At 38.2% G+C, this 18,720-nt stretch overlaps 1 protein-coding gene across 1 annotated transcript in view; it reads right to left on the bottom strand.

Annotated features, from left to right (window-relative positions):
- glmna (glomulin, FKBP associated protein a) overlaps positions 1–18,720 on the bottom strand; it is a 51,072-nt gene that overhangs the window by 4,541 nt on the left and 27,811 nt on the right. Inside the window, exons 9-17 of the mRNA XM_039734429.1 lie at positions 18,384–18,437; positions 14,314–14,344; positions 13,863–13,952; positions 11,024–11,065; positions 10,852–10,925; positions 9,456–9,540; positions 9,267–9,376; positions 8,968–9,031; positions 4,869–4,998 (exon numbers count right to left, since the gene is read on the bottom strand). Coding sequence (XP_039590363.1) covers positions 4,869–4,998; positions 8,968–9,031; positions 9,267–9,376; positions 9,456–9,540; positions 10,852–10,925; positions 11,024–11,065; positions 13,863–13,952; positions 14,314–14,344; positions 18,384–18,437 — 680 coding nt within the window. The remainder of the gene's footprint in view (positions 1–4,868; positions 4,999–8,967; positions 9,032–9,266; positions 9,377–9,455; positions 9,541–10,851; positions 10,926–11,023; positions 11,066–13,862; positions 13,953–14,313; positions 14,345–18,383; positions 18,438–18,720) is intronic.

The raw sequence follows: 18,720 nt of genomic DNA, 5'->3' as shown, positions 1-18,720 counted from the left end.
TGGAGCTAATGTGGCTGTAATTACAGAATTTAATCTAAGACGGCACTATGAGATAAAACATCAGGGTAACCTGAATGCAATGCAGAAGATACAGAAAGCAGCATAATTAAATAAGAATCTGACACTTCAACGGACGTTTTAACCGTGCACAATCACAAAGTGATTTCAAGTAAAGCTGCTTTTATGGGAGACACAAATGCACCAGTGCACCTTGCCCCACTTTCCCTGTTGCCAAGTAATGTTAAACCAAGTCGTCACTACGGTGTTCCCAAATCGCACTTTGCTGATAAACTGAGCGCACTGAGTTTGCACGGCGCTTTGGTGACTTCGAAGAACAAAAAAAGTCCGTCTACATGCGGCTCGAACCTTGTGCATGTTTGGTAGCACATATCTGTGTGAGAAGCTCTTCTCAGTGATAAAGACTAACAAAACAGCACACAGGAGTCGCCTCACTGATGAGCACCTGCAATCCATCCTGAGAATCTCCACAACACAGAACCTCACACCAAACAGAAACGAACTTGTGGCCAAAAAAAGATGCCAGGCGTCCAGCTCTAAAATGACATATGAGCAAAGACAACTGAATGATTTGATTTGTTATTGCTGAAAGGAACACATTTTATTTATATTTCCAGGTTTTGTTATGCAGCATGTTCATATTTGAATTTGTATAATTTTGACAGGATATATTTTTATGGAGAGCAAAATCTTTTGGGATATTTAAAATCTAAGTTTATTTTTTATATAAAATTACATAAGAGTAAAGAAATTTAAATGTTTGTTCTTTTAACGTTTACTTTATTTCTAACTTGTATAATTTAGACAGGATATATTTTTATGGAGAGCAAAATATTATAAGTTGTTTAAGGTTTGAGTTGATTTATTCACGAATAATATTCCTGTCTGTTTTTACCATTCCTACCAAAGATATTTCTGTCGACTAAATAAAAATTCCTTCTATTTAAAATTTAAATAGAACTTGAACAAATCGATAGTTCATAATATCCACGCAGACTTGCGTAAGAGCGGAGTTATCCGTTTTAACAAATGCAGCGTATTGCACTGATACGAAATAGCTGTGTGTGTATATATGTAGATATGTATGTATATGTATATATGTTTATATATGTGTGTGTGTATGTATGTATATATGTATTTGTGTGTATATATATGTGTGTATGTATGTATGTGTGTATGGATTTATGTGTGTGTGTATATGTATGTGTATATATGTAGATATATATGTATGTATATATGTATAGATATGTATATATATATATGTTTATGTGTGTGTGTGTAAATATATATATATATATATATATATATATATATGACAACAACACTCATCACTCACAACAGTGACAAAACAATTACATTGACAATCATGTTACGTTATATTTTTAAAATGCTTCCTTTTCTTTTTCATTACTTCTTTAACACACTACTTCTCCGCTGCGAAGCGCGGGTATTTTGCCAGCCTATACTAATAAAAGGCAAAGCCCTCACTGACTCACTCATCACTAATTCTCCAACTTCCTGTGTAGGTAGAAGGCTGAAATTTGGCAGGCTCATTCCTTACAGGTTACTTACAAAAGTTAAGCAGGTTTTGTTTCGAAATTCTACGCGTAACGGTCATAACTGAATCCTACTTTAGTACATATATAAGTCCATAGCCTGCAACTCGGTCACTGTGTGAGGCGGAGTTGCATCCCCCATCCCCACGCCTCCCACGTAATTGGCTGCCTGCCTATATAAGGCCGTCCGTCACTCCGGTCTCTTCATTCCCTTCCTTGCTTCACCACGGTATTCATGTCTCCTTGCTGATAACTGCAGCCTTTTTATTTAATCCACAGCTCCTCCGCTGTTTTATTGTGCTGATAACTGCAGCCTTTTTATTTAATCCACGGCTTCTCCGCTGTTTTATTGTTCGTTTATTACGCTTATAGTTATTGTGTAGGTATTTTAGACTTAGTTCAGGTACCCATTTCTTTTACCGTTCCAACCGTACCCCCATTAACATGTCTATCGAGGTGATCACCACGATCAAAGAACTGTCACTTACCAAGTGTTTTCCATGCCCGGAGATGGCGCCTGCCTTTTCCATTCTCTGTGTTACATATTGCACGGCCATATCAGGCTCAATCTTGATATCCGGAGGAACATTGTGTCTTATGTATTGAATGACTGGGACAGGTTCAAGGTGTGGACTGATGACGGTACAGGAGATAATTATACTACACAGGAGCACTAGAAGAGTGAAATGCTTAAGCCCTTCACCTATGCATCTGCATGTGAGCTGATGGCTGCTGGTGAATTGTTCGGTTGTCGCTTTCAAGTGTACCGAAATGGCCAAATATTTTACACCTTTGGAGAACCGCCAATGCCTCTTAAACATTTTAGATTCACAGGTGACGATTTCAGTAGTGGACACTTTGATGTTTATGAATGTTTCAACTCTCAAAAGCTGGATGAGAAGTTATCGATGAAACCGGTTGTATGCTTACAACGCTTGACAGATGCCGAATGTCACTTCAACACAAGTCCTGCAAATACTAAAGTAATTGAAACAAACTATAATACTCAAACCGATTATGACAGCAGCAATTCAAGCTGTGAGAAAACAGTAAAAAGGAGGCATGTCAGATGTCGTGGTACATTTTCTGATGCAGCTAGACGGAAACAACTTTGTGACGCTGCCGCTAAATACTCGCAGAAAAATCCACAAGTTAATACTGGGAATGCCTGTTAAACATCTTAGATTCACGAGTACCGATTTGGGTAGTGAACCCTTCGATGAATGAAACCTGTTATCTTTACAATGGTTGACAAACATGGAATGTAACTTGAACACAACACGTCCTCCAAATACGAACCTTCATCCATCCATTCTCTTCCGCTTATCCGAGGTCGGGTCACGGGGGCAGCAGCTTAAGCAGAGAGGCCCAGACTTCCCTCTCCCGGCCACTTCTTCCAGCTCTTCGGGAGAATCCCAAAGGCGTTCCCAGGCCAGCCGGGAGACATAGTCCCTCCAGCGTATCCTGGGTCTTCCCCGGGGCCTCCTCCCGGTTGGACGTGCCCGGAACACCTCACCAGGGAGGCGTCCAGGAGGCATCCTGATCAGATGCCCAAGCCACCTCATCTGACTCCTCTCGATGCGGAGGAGCAGCGGCTCTACTCTGAGCCCCTCCCGGATGACTGAGCTTCTCACCCTATCTTTAAGGGAAAGCCCAAACACCCTGCGGAGGAAACTCATTTCAGCCGCTTGTATTCGCGATCTCGTTCTTTCGGTCACTACCCATAGCTCATGACCATAGGTGAGGGTAGGAAGGTAGATCGACTGGTAAATTGAGAGCTTTGCCTTACGGCTCAGCTCCTTTTTCACCGCGACAGACCGATGTAGAGCCCGCATCACTGCGGATGCCGCACCGATCCGCCTGTCGATCTCACGCTCCATTCTTCCCTCACTCGTGAACAAGACCCGAGATACTTGAACTCCTCCACTTGGGGCAGGATCTCTCCCCCAGCCCTGAGAGGGCACTCCACCCTTTTCCGGCTGAGGACCATGCTCGGATTTGGAGGTGCTGATTCTCATCCCAGCCGCTTCACACTCAGCTGCGAACCGATCCAGAGAGAGCTGAAGATCACGGCCTGATGAAGCAAACAGGACAACATCATCTGCAAAAAGCAGTGACCCAATCCTGAGTCCACCAAACCAGACCCCTTCAACACCCTGGCTGCGCCTAGAAATTCTGTCCATAAAAGTTATGAACAGAATCGGTGACAAAGGGCAGCCCTGGCGGAGTCCAACTCTCACTGGAAGCGGGCTCGACTTACTGCGGCAATGCGGACCAAGCTCTGACACGGTTGTACAGAGACCGAACAGCTCTTATCAGGGGTCCGGTACCCCATACTCCCGGAGCACCCCCCACAGGATTCCCGAGGGACACGGTCGAATGCCTTTTCCAAGTCCACAAAACACATGTAGACCGGTCGGGCAAACTCCCATGCACCCTCCAGAACCCTGCTAAGGGTGAAGAGCTGGTCCACTGTTCCGCGACCAGGACGAAAACCACACTGTTCCTCCTGAATCCGAGGTTCGACTATCCGGCGGACCCTCCTCTCCAGAACCCCGAATAGACTTTTCCAGGGAGGCTGAGGAGTGTGATCCCTCTATAGTTGGAACACACCCTCCGGTCCCCCTTTTTAAAGAGGGCAAAAATACGAACCTGATTGAAAGAAATAATGATAATTAAATCCTTGATGACAGCAACACTCATAACAGTGACAAAACAATTACATTGACAACCATGTTACGTTATTTTTAAAACGTTTCCTTTTCTTTTTCATAACTTCTTTAACACACTTCTTCTCCACTGCGAAGCGCGGGTATTTTGCTAGTCATCAATAATATGTAATATCTGGCAGTGCAAAACTAGTCTGTGACTGAGTGTAAAGTATATTTCCTGATTTGTGCCTAACACTATACTGCAATAGATTAAACTGGTTCAGAAAATGTACACATTTCTTAAAAAAACACAAAAAAGCACATCTGATCATTTAGTACTCTTATTACCAAAGCATTGTTCTGTCCATTTGCTGTTGAAGCTACACATATATATGTATATATGTTTTCTAATCAGCAATGACACCATATATAACTTATAAGATAAATGGACAATGGTAATAAAATTTTGAAACTGGAATAGTAACATAAAACTCAGACAAATTTGGAAAAATAAGTATACTTGTAGTATACTACAAAACTGCTGCCACTTGCACTACATAAAACGTTTGCCAGTTTCAAATGATATAAACTAAGGTCATTCTTATCTGAACAATGATGATCATGATTTTAAAAAGTATCTGACCTTTATGTTTTTTATTTTCTTTTGTATTCTTGAGCTCAGCTTCATAATGCGCTTTTGACATATTTAGTCCAGTATGCAGTGGTTTTAGAAAGTTATCCTCAATCTTGTACAGCTCAGTCCATATTCCTGTCTGGGGAAAAGACAGAAAGAAAATAAACATTTTTCCAAATTTTATATTCATTATTTAGTCAGTACATATAACATTATGAATAAAGGGGTACAAATAAAGTTATTTATCAGTGTATTTGAGACATGCAGTTTTAGAAAATAGTTTTTATTACATCTTGATTAACTTTCAAGTATCTAGATTTTGTTTTATAGAAACTCATCACTGATAATATGAAGAATAGCAAAGGATAGCTAAAAGGCAATGTAAAAATGGCACATATATGCTCCTTTTTTCATTTAAACATGAATCTCTTAAAACAGCTTTTAACACATTTGGGCAACAATATGTCAGGTACACAGCCCTGACATTTTAATTTTTTAGATTGCATTCAGCATTATCATTTTCCAATGTGTTTTGTTTTCGGTTCTTATGCTTTTCAGAAGTTATCCTCCCAAACTATATATCCTGAACAATCACTATTTACAGTTTTCAGGCTGTTTTTTCTGATTTTGAAAAATTCTCCTTGACCTCTAAAAATTATTTAGCCCTTGTTTTGAGTGATTCAGAAGTCAAAGAATCTTGTGGTCACATCTGTTTGGGCGTTTGATTTATTTTTAACAATGTTGAAAATAAGGACCATTCTCACATGGTGCCATTTTGTTTTTTTTTAATGAGCGCCACAATTTTGAGGAACATTTGTGGATGGTTGCTATGCAGTTACTAGGCATGGTCAATGAAAGTGTGCAGTGTGTATTATATCTGGGTCAAGACGATAAATTAGATTCAACTCAAACCTTTAAACTTGAATTCCTTTGTTGTTTTAAAATAATAATAATTCTGATTAACAAATTCTGGCTCTGCTTTAAGGTAAATATTTTGGAACTGGTTACCTGTGTGTCTATTAGTTTTCAAGTTCCTTCTCTGTTTTGCTATGACTTTCAACACACATACTTGAGCTTCAGTTATTTGTTTTTTGATTTCCAAGTTACAACCTACGGCTTGTTGTTTTGGTTATGATTTATCTACCAGTTCCTTTTCTAAATAAAATATACATGTTTTTACTAAAATATCATTAAATAAGTAATTTCTGCAAAACACCCTTATGAACTAAAATGTAACACGCTAAGACGCGAACAAGCATTTGAATTGTAGACCTGCCTCATGTTGTTACATTCATAATCATATCCACAAATGGAAAACTTGGGACTATGTAGCAGCGGTCTGAGAAACTTTGCGGGTGAATTGAGCTTCTGCTTGTTAAAGCATCTCATATATGCATCAAGTCCAAGGCATATTTTCTTCGTGCTTTTCTATAACTTTTAATCTTTAGTTGTACACGCTTCTCAGTCAACTTTGCACTGCTGATGTCAAATGAAATGTATTGGTAGACCATGACTTCTGGGCTGGACTTCTGACCACTGAATGGGGAGGGGCCTTCAGTTAAAATTCTTCAGCGCTTCTGAACACATTCTGTATTAGTTCACAAGGGTATTTTCTGGAACTGATATATTTAACAATATTTTAGTAAAAATATGTGTCTTTGGGACACTGTGAGCATAAAACTGAGTGACTTCACATGTGGATTATGTGACACAAGAATGTGAGATATTGTCATGGATGTTTTGTTGCTGTAGATGACCATGGACTTATGTTCAATCTGAAACTTTATCTTTGTTCAGCATGAAAACATGTGATTAAACATTTTTCTCCACCATCACTACAAACTACATGGGGTATGTAACATATACAAAATGTCATGAGATATTCTTTTAAAATAAATAAATCTAAAATAACGGTTAACGTGAGACATTCTACAAATATAAATGAGCTAAGATAGTTTTGTAAAGAGGAATGGCCCCAAATGCATTTTAGATGCTGCACAGGTCTGATTAGCAGCTGCAGGAACCATTTGTTTGAGGTTATTACTACCAAATGATGTTTCACCAGTCACTTCATCCAAGGGCTTCAATCATTTTTAGACCCTAAACATTTCACAGATATGATAGTATACAATTTTGTGGTGCCATGTGTTTAATTGTACTGTCCTTTATATTATGGCCTAATCAAAGATGACATCACAGTTTAATAGCCAGTCAGACATGAATTGAATTTTTTTTTTTAAGTTCAAAAACCTTTGTAAAGTAAACTGTATTTAATGTGGTAGACCACATTCTTTTAGTAAACTAATCAAAAATCATGAGCACAAATGAAAAAAAAAATGTAGCATTCTCGTTGTTATGCATGTTGTATTGAACGTCATGTATAACTTGTAATTTGAAACATACAATTTAAAAATTTCTGGCAAAAATTTTAAAGTACCAGTTTTTGGTCACCTTGAGAAGTCAGCAGAGCATGTTCTGCCACATAAAACATTTACATTATATTTCGAGAAACTGTAAGGATGTTTTGAAAAAATACTTAATAGCATTTCCATAAAGACATTCTGCATGCAGTAGTGCACGACATAAAGTCAATACTTCTAAATATCATGTCTTGTGTAAGTATATACCCTTGATGTTTAATTTGGTGTCTCTTTTCCTTAAGAATCCAGTGACACTGAAAGTCCTGTGCCCAGTAGAGGCTGGGTGGTCTCTTGGCCTTGGAACCCCTGCAGATTTTGTTTTTGTTTTCCAGCACATCTGGATTTTGTTTTTTATTTTTACAGTCCTCATGGCCATCTGACCATACTTTATTCTTTGTTACTCAGTATTGCCTAATCTTATTTTTGTTTCATATAAAATTTTCTTTCCTCATCTTGTAAAGCACTTTAAGCTACACCATTTGTATGAAAATCTGCTATATAAATAAATGTTGTTGTTGTGGTTGCCATAACATTGCACGGCCTGGATGCAAGGAGGAGTGCACACTAATTTTAGTGGAATGGTTAGATTTATTAAACTTAGTTGCTTAAGAAAGTAAATACATATACAATGGAACCTCGGGTCACGACCGTAATTCGTTCCAAAACTCTGGTTGCAACCCTATTTGGTCATGGCCCAAAGTAATTTCACCCATAGGATTGTATGTAAATACAATTAATCCGTTCTGAACCGTACGAGCTTTATGTAAATATTTTTTTTTAAACATTTTTTAAGCACAAAATTAGTTAATTATACCATAGAATCCACAGTGTAATAGTACACTAAATGTAAATTGAAGAACACTAAGAAAACCTTGAACAGAGAAAACTAACCCTGCAGTCTCTTTAAAAACGAGCCCGGTGCATTCTTTAACTGCCTTCTCTCTCTCTCTCTCTTTCTCTCTCTCTCTCTTTCTCTTGCTGCACAGGGAGAGACTGAACATGTGCGGAAATCCACGTGCAGAAATCATCGGAGCATACAAACCGGAAGGGAAACTGGCTTGTTCGTCACCCGAGTGTGTGGTCGTGAACAGATGCAAAAGTTTGGCAAACTTTTTGGTCGTAACCCGATTTGTACGTGGTCCAAGACATTTGTGACGCGAGGTTCCACTGTGCATGGGGCAAGCAACATATTCAAAAAAATCATTTTTGGGTGCAGTATTCTTTTAAGTGATTGTAAGAAATACAAAATAAGTCTAACCCTTGACCCCATTATAAAGTGCCGCAGTATAATAGCAAATATTAGTTATTTTTAAATGAATTCAAGTATTATTTATATAAATCAACACATTACAGTATTTTATAAGCTGTAATTCAATGTACTGTAGATGCTATCATTTTGGTGGTATCATGGTGCAGGGGGGGTAGCACTGTTGTTTCAAAGATCAGGGCTCAGATCTCAGAATGGGATTTACCAACACCACACAACCCTAAATTAGGACAACTCAGCCAAATAATGCTTGGAATTATGTAACCATTGTGTTTAAAAGGTTGTATCTTCACCTAGTCTCACTTAAAAATGTATCAAAATTGAAGCATTTTATATAAATGATCTATGACTGTTAATAAACTACATGTAAATCATGCAGGGCATAGATTAAGGAGAAATATTAAGAGTTTCCTTCACTTACTTGATTGTCATATTCTTTGTCTCGTATAAGTAGATACCTCAGAAGGTTAAGTGACTCCATAATCCTATTAAATCACAATTATAAAACACACTAAATTTCTAGTTAATACTTTTTTAGCCTGACGGCAAGCTCTTAATTATTGCAATTTGCACATGCCAATAACTGTAGAGACAAATTTAAAGGAAAAATTCCCATTTGAAGCTTCATTAGACTATCTAGAATCACATTTTATAACAGGAGTAAGTGATCAGAATCTTTTATTTTTCCCCTGAGTAATAAGCCCATCCTACAGCTCTCACCTGTCAAGATTCTGAAGCAAGTCTGTTTCAGGTCCTTGGGGCAAAAACAGAACTAAACGCAGAAGAGGAAGCAGTGCTGCTCCAGAAAACCACAGGTTACCATTACCTGGCTGACAGGGAAAATATGACATTCAGTAACAAGTCAAATTTGGTCTTGTAATAAATAAATGTATTATTCAGCCTTTTTACCTTAAGAGCTAGGTCTATTTGCTTCTTGATGTTCTGTATGATATAGCCTTCAACACCAGCATGATGGCTGACCTCCAAAAGGCATCTTTAACACAAAGAGAACAGGTTTAGTATTTATGCTAGTCTGTTTGTGTCTCTGTGCATATATAGTACCTTGCACAAACAAATGACCAGAATGTAAATGTCTGTTACCTGATCAAGTTTACCTGAGACTGCATCATAATGACACAGTTTATTTATAAATAAAAATGCAGAATCCTCAAGAATGTCATTAATCCATCAACCCTCAGAATGGGAAAACAATGAGTTGACCTTCTATTTTGGAGCATTTCAGGATGCTTGTATGCTGACGCTCTCTGACAGCTGTTACTGGCCAATGTACCATTTTTAAAACTGCTGAGGTGATCAAGAAGTAATGGAGAAATACAGGCAGGCGATAAATGAACTCACCAATGTTAAATGTGCATGAATCGGAATTCAGCGTGGTCATTATTCCTGACACTAATATCGTTTTTTAAAAGAGGCATTTTTGAAGTAGTACTACATGATGATACCATACAAGTTGTTCCAACAGACACTACTTCAAGTCAGGCACTGCCTTCCCTGTTCTTTAGAAGTATTTTGTGAATTTTAGATGTACAAGTATAAACAGGATAAAAATGTGATAAATATTTTAAATAGTAATTTTAATGAATGCAGTCAAAAGGTAGTTATTATACGAGAAAATGATGCAATCATATACGATTACAGCTGGCCCTCTGGATCCTGCAGGTTTCCACATCCATGGATTCAACCAACAGCAGATCAAAAAATATTCAATACTAAAAAAAAAATTCCAGAAAGTTTCCAAAAGCAAAACTTGAATTTGCAGAGTGAAAGAGAGAGGAAGAGACACAGTGATAGTGAAAGGGCAACCACAGCCACACTGGCAGTGTTACATTAAGGAGTGGGAAGAGCGTGAGACTAGCAGTGGGTCTTCTTTTACCAGGCATTTCTCATGGATTGTAAGAGTGATAACAGTGAGGTCATTGGGCTTTTACTGTTCAGTTTATTATCGTTTAAAAAAACGCACCAGAGAAAACTGCACATACCTTGAAAAAATTAAATCTAAAAAAAATTTAATTTCAGAAAAAAAAAATGGATTGAAATTTGTGATGAATATCTTAAAAAAGTAAGTACTATTCAGCAAAAAAAAAACCACACAAAACAAACACTGAAAACCAAAATGTATATTTGGCCTAAAGAATCTCATGCCAGGAGACACTCACTTTTAACAATTTGCTCAAAATGTATATAAAACTGAGCTGAGAACTGGGGTAATTCAAATTCTTATACTAGGTTTTAAAAAACAAATATTTATTATGTGCATTAAACAACAATAAAATCTGCGACTCACCTGAACAACTTGTACTTTCCCTCCACGTCAAATATATCTATGTAGAGTTGAAATATCTGTAGACCTTTTGTTCTCTACAGAAGAAAAGAAAATGTCAATGTTTTGCACAAGAAGCCACCTGCCTGTTTTACTGTTATTTTAGTGAATGTGCACACCAAATGTATATACATACCAAATGCTGAATAGGGCAGAGTGTCATGATTTGCACCAAGGCCTGCAAAAATATTGCATTTAAAATTATATAAAAATTCAAAACATCAGTTCATCATCAGAGCAAAATACATAACTTGCAAAACTGGATTAAACAAACCTCAGGATTAACATTATTCTGCCTTGTTAATGGGCTGCTTGAAAGATTGTGACTGTCATTTAAATGTTACGTTTTTCTTAAGAAATGCCTGTTTATTCAAAACTGATCTTTACTTTTTTGTATGTACTGGTTAAGGAAATTATTTATTAGTAAATTAGTAAAACCTAAAACATGTGTTAACTTAGTTAATGAGAAAAATGTAACTAGGTGCTAAAATCATTGGACAGCAGTCTAGTCAATTAGACTTGACCCTTATTGGTTAGGTAACGGAAAAAGACTTCAAGCAAAATGTCAGACATTTTCATTAACCTGGACAGGGATATATTAAAATAGCAAAACATTTTGGAATTCATTAGCCTGCTCAATGACATATAACCTACAAATGCAGAGAACATTCAAGAGCACAGCCACTGCACCTTGATGTGTGTGTTCTTCTACATTTCCAGCACATAAGCAGTCTCTGACAGGATATCCTATTGACCTCACGATTTTGCCAAAGAATCTCACAACCTCTTAATAATACAAGGCAGTGATACAGAATGTCACACCAGTAAGACATTCATTATTTCATAAACTTGAGATTAATGGGATGGGACATACAGGCAAATTAGGCTTTGTTCTCCAAAAAGGACACTGTTGCATGAGTTCATTTTATACAAGACCGTCTGAACAATCATGTAGACTTTTGCAAGAATGTTCTCTGGATGAATGAGTCTAAATTAGATGTTTTCAGTATAACAGAAAAAAATTGTTAACAGTTGCCAAAAATAATCTAGGATATCTTCTCATAATTGTGGAAACTGCTACTTCTGAGTCATGTCAAACATTCACAGAAGAACTTCAGGCCTTGTTGCTGCTGAATCATCAGCACATTGGTCAGTGAGTTTATGTTTAGCAAAAATGACATTGATGTTAAAAAAAACAAAAAAAACTATCCAAGTCTACTAAATACTGTATTAAGATGAAATGAGTGACTCGCAGTGAGCCCACAATATAAATCATCTGGCAAGACCAGACGTATTTATGCAAGACAGCCAGACGTATTTGGAGCAGCAGAAGCATTTTGTCAGAAAGAATGGACAAAAATGTCTCAAAGTAGATTTTGCTGCTGCTAAAAAATGTGCTACCACTCACTGGCCTAGATGGGATTATTTCTCTTTTCACAATAGGCTAATTCTTGTATACACATTTGTTTTTGTACTTTTGTATTAGTTCCTCCAAACAGTACATAAGAGTGTGTGGAGGTTAAAACTTTCTTTTAGAAACCTAACAACTAACTTTGATTAAACAAGAATTACATAGTGCAGATGTGACAAGACCTCGAAACAGGAGCTTAAGCATAAGCACAGTTTTGTCTGAACACCAACAAGACTTCTTCAGTACTGTTGAGGAAATGGTGGGTGATGTCTCATAAACAGTGCAAAAGTCATTAACTGTCAGCTGTTCCATTTGAAATACTTCACCCAGTGCAACATGAAAACAAGAGATCACAAGGGCATTTGGAAAACAGAATCTTGTGGATGATATCCATTGACCACCTAATTTATGCAAAACTCACCTCATAAAACACCGTGACGTTCCGTGGAGTGGAAAAATGTGAGCTTCAGTCTAGTTCGGGGTGTTACTTTGAAAGTAGCCCTTGAAATAGCTGACCACTTCAACACCCTGCAACCTTATTGGTTAACCAGATTTTTGGATTTACACTACTAAAACCTACATCATGTGAAAAACATCTTTTGTAACAGAAATTGCTGTATCCCTTGCGAATATGTCACCAATAATGAAGTTCGGTATGAAGCAAGTTCTCCTGCCAGTCCAAAAATCTTTTTTATTTCTTGTAGAAAGTATCTGGCCATCTAGGTGAAACAGTGAGGCAGCTGGCAGATTCTGGCAGCATGTTTGAGCTGTTAACATCAGAGCCTATCAAAGACCTCTCCACATCCTTATAGAAACCCTGATCTCTCTGTCTATGTTTTTTCATGGCAAAGGAAACCAGAAGAGGCTAAACTTGTTTTCAAGCTTGGATCACGCATTTCTGTAAAACTCTATGACTGACTAACCTTTGAATCTCTTCTTTAAGGGCTGCTTTTCACACCCTCCTCTCAGCCCCTCTTTACATCTTCCTGCTTTTGTTTTCCTTTCTATTCTCTTATGTGCAACCTGTTTTCCTTTCCCATCACAAACCCAAAGAAGACTACACAGATGACATGTTGTGTCTCTAATTTTTCCTTTGTTTTTACAGTGTGGTGATGGATGCACTAATGCTGCACAGATCCAGCATTCCAGATTTGAACACTTGAAAGTTTGTATGTTCTCCCCGTATCTCCGTAGGGTTTCCTCAGAGTACTCTCCTTTTCCTCCCACACCTCCAAAGACGTGAAGGTTAAAAGAGCTTGTAATTCCAAACCACTGCTCTGTTGGTATGTGGGTCCTCCAATATATCAATATATATGGTTCCTTGTGCTGCCATGGCATACTCTTATTTTCTCATATCATATAACTGTAATACCTATAAATGTTTGATTTCATATATACTTTGTTTACTTTGAGTGACAAATTAGTGAAGCATGAATTCAAATACCTGTCACATCATGAGGCCACACTTCTGCTTGTCAGAGATATTAATTTTTGCAACTTTCTTATCTCTTAATGTATAAAATGTAAGAATTTTCATTATTTAGTAAAGACTCAATAACTTTACCTGTGGCACACTTAGAAAACATGTTATCTCCAAAAATTGCACCGTCACACTGTTTTGATTTGTTCTTAGAAGTGTTTTTTCAAACAAGTCCTGTAACATAAAAAATTAACAACACTGAAGTCCACGGTATAGTTAAATTGTTCCAGTAGTCTATGTGTATAACACATGTTTACACTGTGTGGGGAAGACAGACAACAGCACCAGTCTAGGCCTCTTATTTGAATAATTTAATAAAAAACACACACACATAAAATGGTAGGCCACCCGTCTGACTCAACACTGTAGTTTATATTCGCATCCTATACAAACATAGAATTTACCCATAAAGCATGCACCACAATTAACATAGTTATACATTAAAGTGAAAAATCTATATCACAGACAATATAATGTCATGTGAAATTTTCAACTAGTCTATAATTAAAATTTTATTCTAAAATAGAAATATTACCAGTGCCTTTGATAACACAGATTCTTCTTTTCTGCAAAAAAGAAAATCAAAACAGTAAAGTAAGTCAGTTATGTCTATATACATATACATGTATATACATGTATGTATGTACATATATATATATACACATACACACACACACACACACTAGCCATCCCCTGTGCCTCTGCCTGTGTAGTAGTGAAACAGGACAGTGAGGAGGGCCCGGCTCCCCACTCTTGACGTCATGCCTCCCCCACCCCTCAGCCCACAGCCTCTGTCTTGGATTAATGCAAATATATCGCTCCTGCAAGCAAATTATAATTCTTAGCGCAATGAGAGAAGTCGCAAAATCAACCAGTATGTGCAAGCAAATTACAGAAAACAACTAGACCTAAATCTGTTAAGTAGTTCTCTAGGTCGCAAACTAAGTGGAAGGAAGGTACACACCCCGAGGCCCCTCCTCTCAGCCCGCTACGTGTCTCTTGGATTCGTGCAAATAAATCAGTACCAAAATCAACTGGAATGTTCAAAGCAAATAGAAAAAATCTGATCTAAATGTGTTAAGTAGTTCTTTTAAGAAAAGCAGACAGACAGACAGACATTGGATTTTTTTTATATAAATATATTGTCACAGGAGGCTGGGGGTCAGACTCAGCCGGGACGCCTGGAAGTTACCGGGAGGTGGTCTATACGTCCCCCAGGCCATGAGGGGGCAACCGCCCTGGAGGTTGAGGGGACCACGGGGATGGAGCAAGGAGGCTCAAATCCACTGGGGCCTGTGGCCACCGCCAGGGGGTGCCCCAAGTGTCGTGCGCTAACCAAAACCAATGTACATACTTATTTCGCTGGTATGACGCCACTGTCGGCCGCCATATTGAACTTTCCAACGTCACTAATTTTCCAACTTCCCATGCAGATAGAAGGCTGACCCCATCTTCACAAAATTTGGTAGGTGGCTTCCCTGCGCTAACCAAAAACCAATGTACGTACTGTACTTATTTCGGTGGTATGATGCCACTGTCGGCCGCCATATTGAACTTTTAAACGGTCTTTGTTACTTATGGGCCCATCTTCAAGAAATTCGGTACGCGGGTTCCCAACGCTAACTGAATACTACTTATGTACATATATACGTCCATAGCTTGAAGCTCGGTCACCGTGTGAGGCGGCGTTGGGTCCCCCATCCCAACGCCTCTCACGTTATTGGCTGCCTGCCTATATAAGGCTGTCCGTCGCTCCAGTCTCTACATTCCCTTCCTTGCTTCGCCACGGGATTCACGTCTCCCTGCTGATAACTACAGCCTTTTTATTCAATCCACGGCTTCGCTGCTGTTTTATTGCTCATTTATTACGATTATAGTTATTGTTTAGGTATTTTAGACTTCCTTTACATTGTTCAGGTACCCATTTCCTTTATCATTCCAACCGTACCTCCATTAACATGTCTATCGAGGTGATCACCATCGATCAAAGAACTGTAACTTACCGAGTGGTTTCCATGCCCAGAGATGGCACCTACCTTTTCCATTATCTTTGTTACATATTGCACGGCCATATCAGGCTCACTCTTGATATTCGGAGGAACATTGTGTCTTACGTATTGAATGACTGGGAAAGGTTCAAGATGTGGACTATTGACGGTACAGGAGATAATTATATTACACAGGAGCACTAGAAGAGTGAAATGCTTATGCCCTTCACCTATGGTTCTGCATGTGAGTTGATGGCTGCCGCTGAATTGTTCGGTTGTCGCTTTCAAGTGTACCGAAATGACCAAATATTTTACACCTTTCGACAACCGCCAATGCCTCTTAAACATCTTAGATTGACAGGTGACGATTTCAGAAGTGGACACTTTGATGTTTATGAATGTTTAAACTCTCAAAAGCTGTATGTGAAGTTATTGATGAAACCGGTTGTATACTTACAACACTTGACAGATGCCGAATGTCTCTTCAACACAAGTCCTACAAATACTGTCGTAATTGAAACAAACCATGAAACTCAAACCGATTATGACAGCAGCAATCCAAGCTGTGAGATTTGAAACAAGATTACTTTTCACATGGCACGCTTTTGCCTCTTTCTTTGGCGATCACGGCGTAATGTGTCCTCTCTCTCCGTAGGAGTTTGTCTATTACGGTTGTTTTGGAATTGTAAGGACCTCTTGTCGGGTGTCTCATTGGCGCGCTTTTGCCTCTTTCTTTTGCGATCACAGTGTAATCTGTCTTCTCTGTCTGTAAGGGTTTCAGTTGCCTTTCTTTGTGTGGCAGAGACTCGTCGTTGAGCTAATCTGTGTGAATGCTGAGTGTTCGTTTCTTGCGAGCGACTGTCACGCCTTTGCCTCTGTGTCCTCTCTCGCAGCAGCAGGTTTAGTTGCGTTTCGTTTCAGCATTGTTCCGTAAGGTCTCCTCCGTACAAGTGCACATGGGTAGCTGAAGACGGAAAGGCATAGTGGGCATAGTGAAACACACGAATTGGTGACCAGGGGAACCATCCGACTCAGACTCGGGGCTCGAAATACTCAAGTGCACATGTTATTTATAATTACATTTTTTTTTTTTGTTATGAACTTCCCCAAAAAAGTTGATCCCTGTAAATAGTTAATAGTATATCAACAATATAATCTGTTGTAGTACGGGCGTTAATTAGCGTCACACCTCATAACCTGCATACACCACGTGTTTGGCTGTAACGCCAGAAGCGCAGTGGACGCTGTAAGGGTAGGTTATGGTTTCTGTTTCTTTCGTGATTTTTTTATTTCATTTTATTGATTATTTAATAGGCAGAGGGGAAAAGACGTTAATGTGACGCTCTGTCTATTTCTTTACTTTTGTTTTGAAAAGATTTTCGAGAACAGGAAAAATAAAAGCAAAGGGGAAAGAACAGAGGGGGGTAAGCAGGAATTCTGAGATGGGGGGGGACAGACTGGGGCTTTTCTATGGCGGCTATACAGCCAAAGGAAGCGGACCGGACACGGACACCGAGCTGGGCTTTTATTATATATATATATATATATATATATATACACACACACACACACACTAACATATACATACAATGTTTGTAATTTTTATATTAATTTATAATTCAAAATGTTCTCTGTTCACATAATACCTTGTGACAATCACATAACAATCACAACCTGCCTAATCCAATTTAAGATTTAGGATTTAGGAGCCAGGTCCAGTTCTGGAATCAGAGGTGGAAAGGACACATGTCCATCACAAGGCCCACTCATGCACATAGCCATACTCATACAGCATCAATTTAAAACTTGAAAATGAACTTAACACAGGTTTGTGGGTGTGTGGGAGAAAAACTGGAGAGTTTGGCGAAAATCCCAAACAGATACTCCACACAAACAGAAAACTGGGAGCAGGATTTGAACCTAAAGCACTGTATTCATGAGGTAGAAGCCAAGACCTTTACACCAGCATGTCACCCACCCATTGTCCCAGTTCTTCTCCGCTGTCTGATCTGTGATAATATATGACCTTTTTTTAAATGCAAGGTAGTGTGTTAAGAACTGCTGAATAGCAAATGAAGTACAGTAGGTGCAGCAAATAAAAAGTATGTTGGCATCACGTTGAGAGTGAGTGGACAACAGTTTACTTGTGCTACTGGATTCTACCATATTTCATTAGATATCAGCTTCAAAAAGTCAATTCTGTTACACGTCTTTACACATTATAGTCACCATACTGTATATAATTTGCATTGTTACATCTGCCTTTGCTTTACCCTGTATTATGGAAATTTATCATTTCAAACAAAAAGTGTGTCAGTAACTAAAAGGTCAAAGAAAACATTATTGTACCCATGGATTACTAAAAGACCCCCCCCACCCCAAATATATATATTATCCGTATAATATATATATAAAGATTTTAGTTCTTCTCTCCTATTCATAGAAGAAATTTTATAAATTTGTAAAATGACTTTAAGAGGAAGTAAAGGTTAGATGTTACCTGTGAGGGTCTGAAAGGCTTACTTCTAATGGTGGAAAAGTTCAAAAGAATAAAACACAACAGACATTGACTGATTAATTAAAAGAAAGCTTCCTGCATCTGTTGTTTTATCCTTACCGTTTCATCAATGTTTCAATGTGTAGCATATTGCAATGAAGAATGAATTCAGGGCTGAAAAACATTAAACAGTAAAACAGCAAAGACATTAATGAAAAATGAAAATAATCTCATTCGGCCTAGTATGGATATTAAGATATTTATAAATTTGTCTTATTTTGCTGCTGAAAACTATTGTAGCATTCTAATCTGTCAGAGTTGTGTATATACAGTGATCCCTTGCTGTATCGCGCTTTGACTTTCGCGGTTTTGCTCTATCGCGGATTTTATATGTAAGCATATGTAAATGTATATTGCGGATTTTTCGCTGAATTCGCGGATTTCTGTGGACAATGGG

The sequence above is a fragment of the Polypterus senegalus genome, chromosome 14, assembly GCF_016835505.1.
Source record: "Polypterus senegalus isolate Bchr_013 chromosome 14, ASM1683550v1, whole genome shotgun sequence".
NCBI classification, from domain to species: Eukaryota; Metazoa; Chordata; class Cladistia; order Polypteriformes; family Polypteridae; genus Polypterus; species Polypterus senegalus.
The sequence above is the reverse complement of the archived record's forward strand: the minus strand, read 5'-3'. Positions and strand labels throughout refer to the sequence as shown.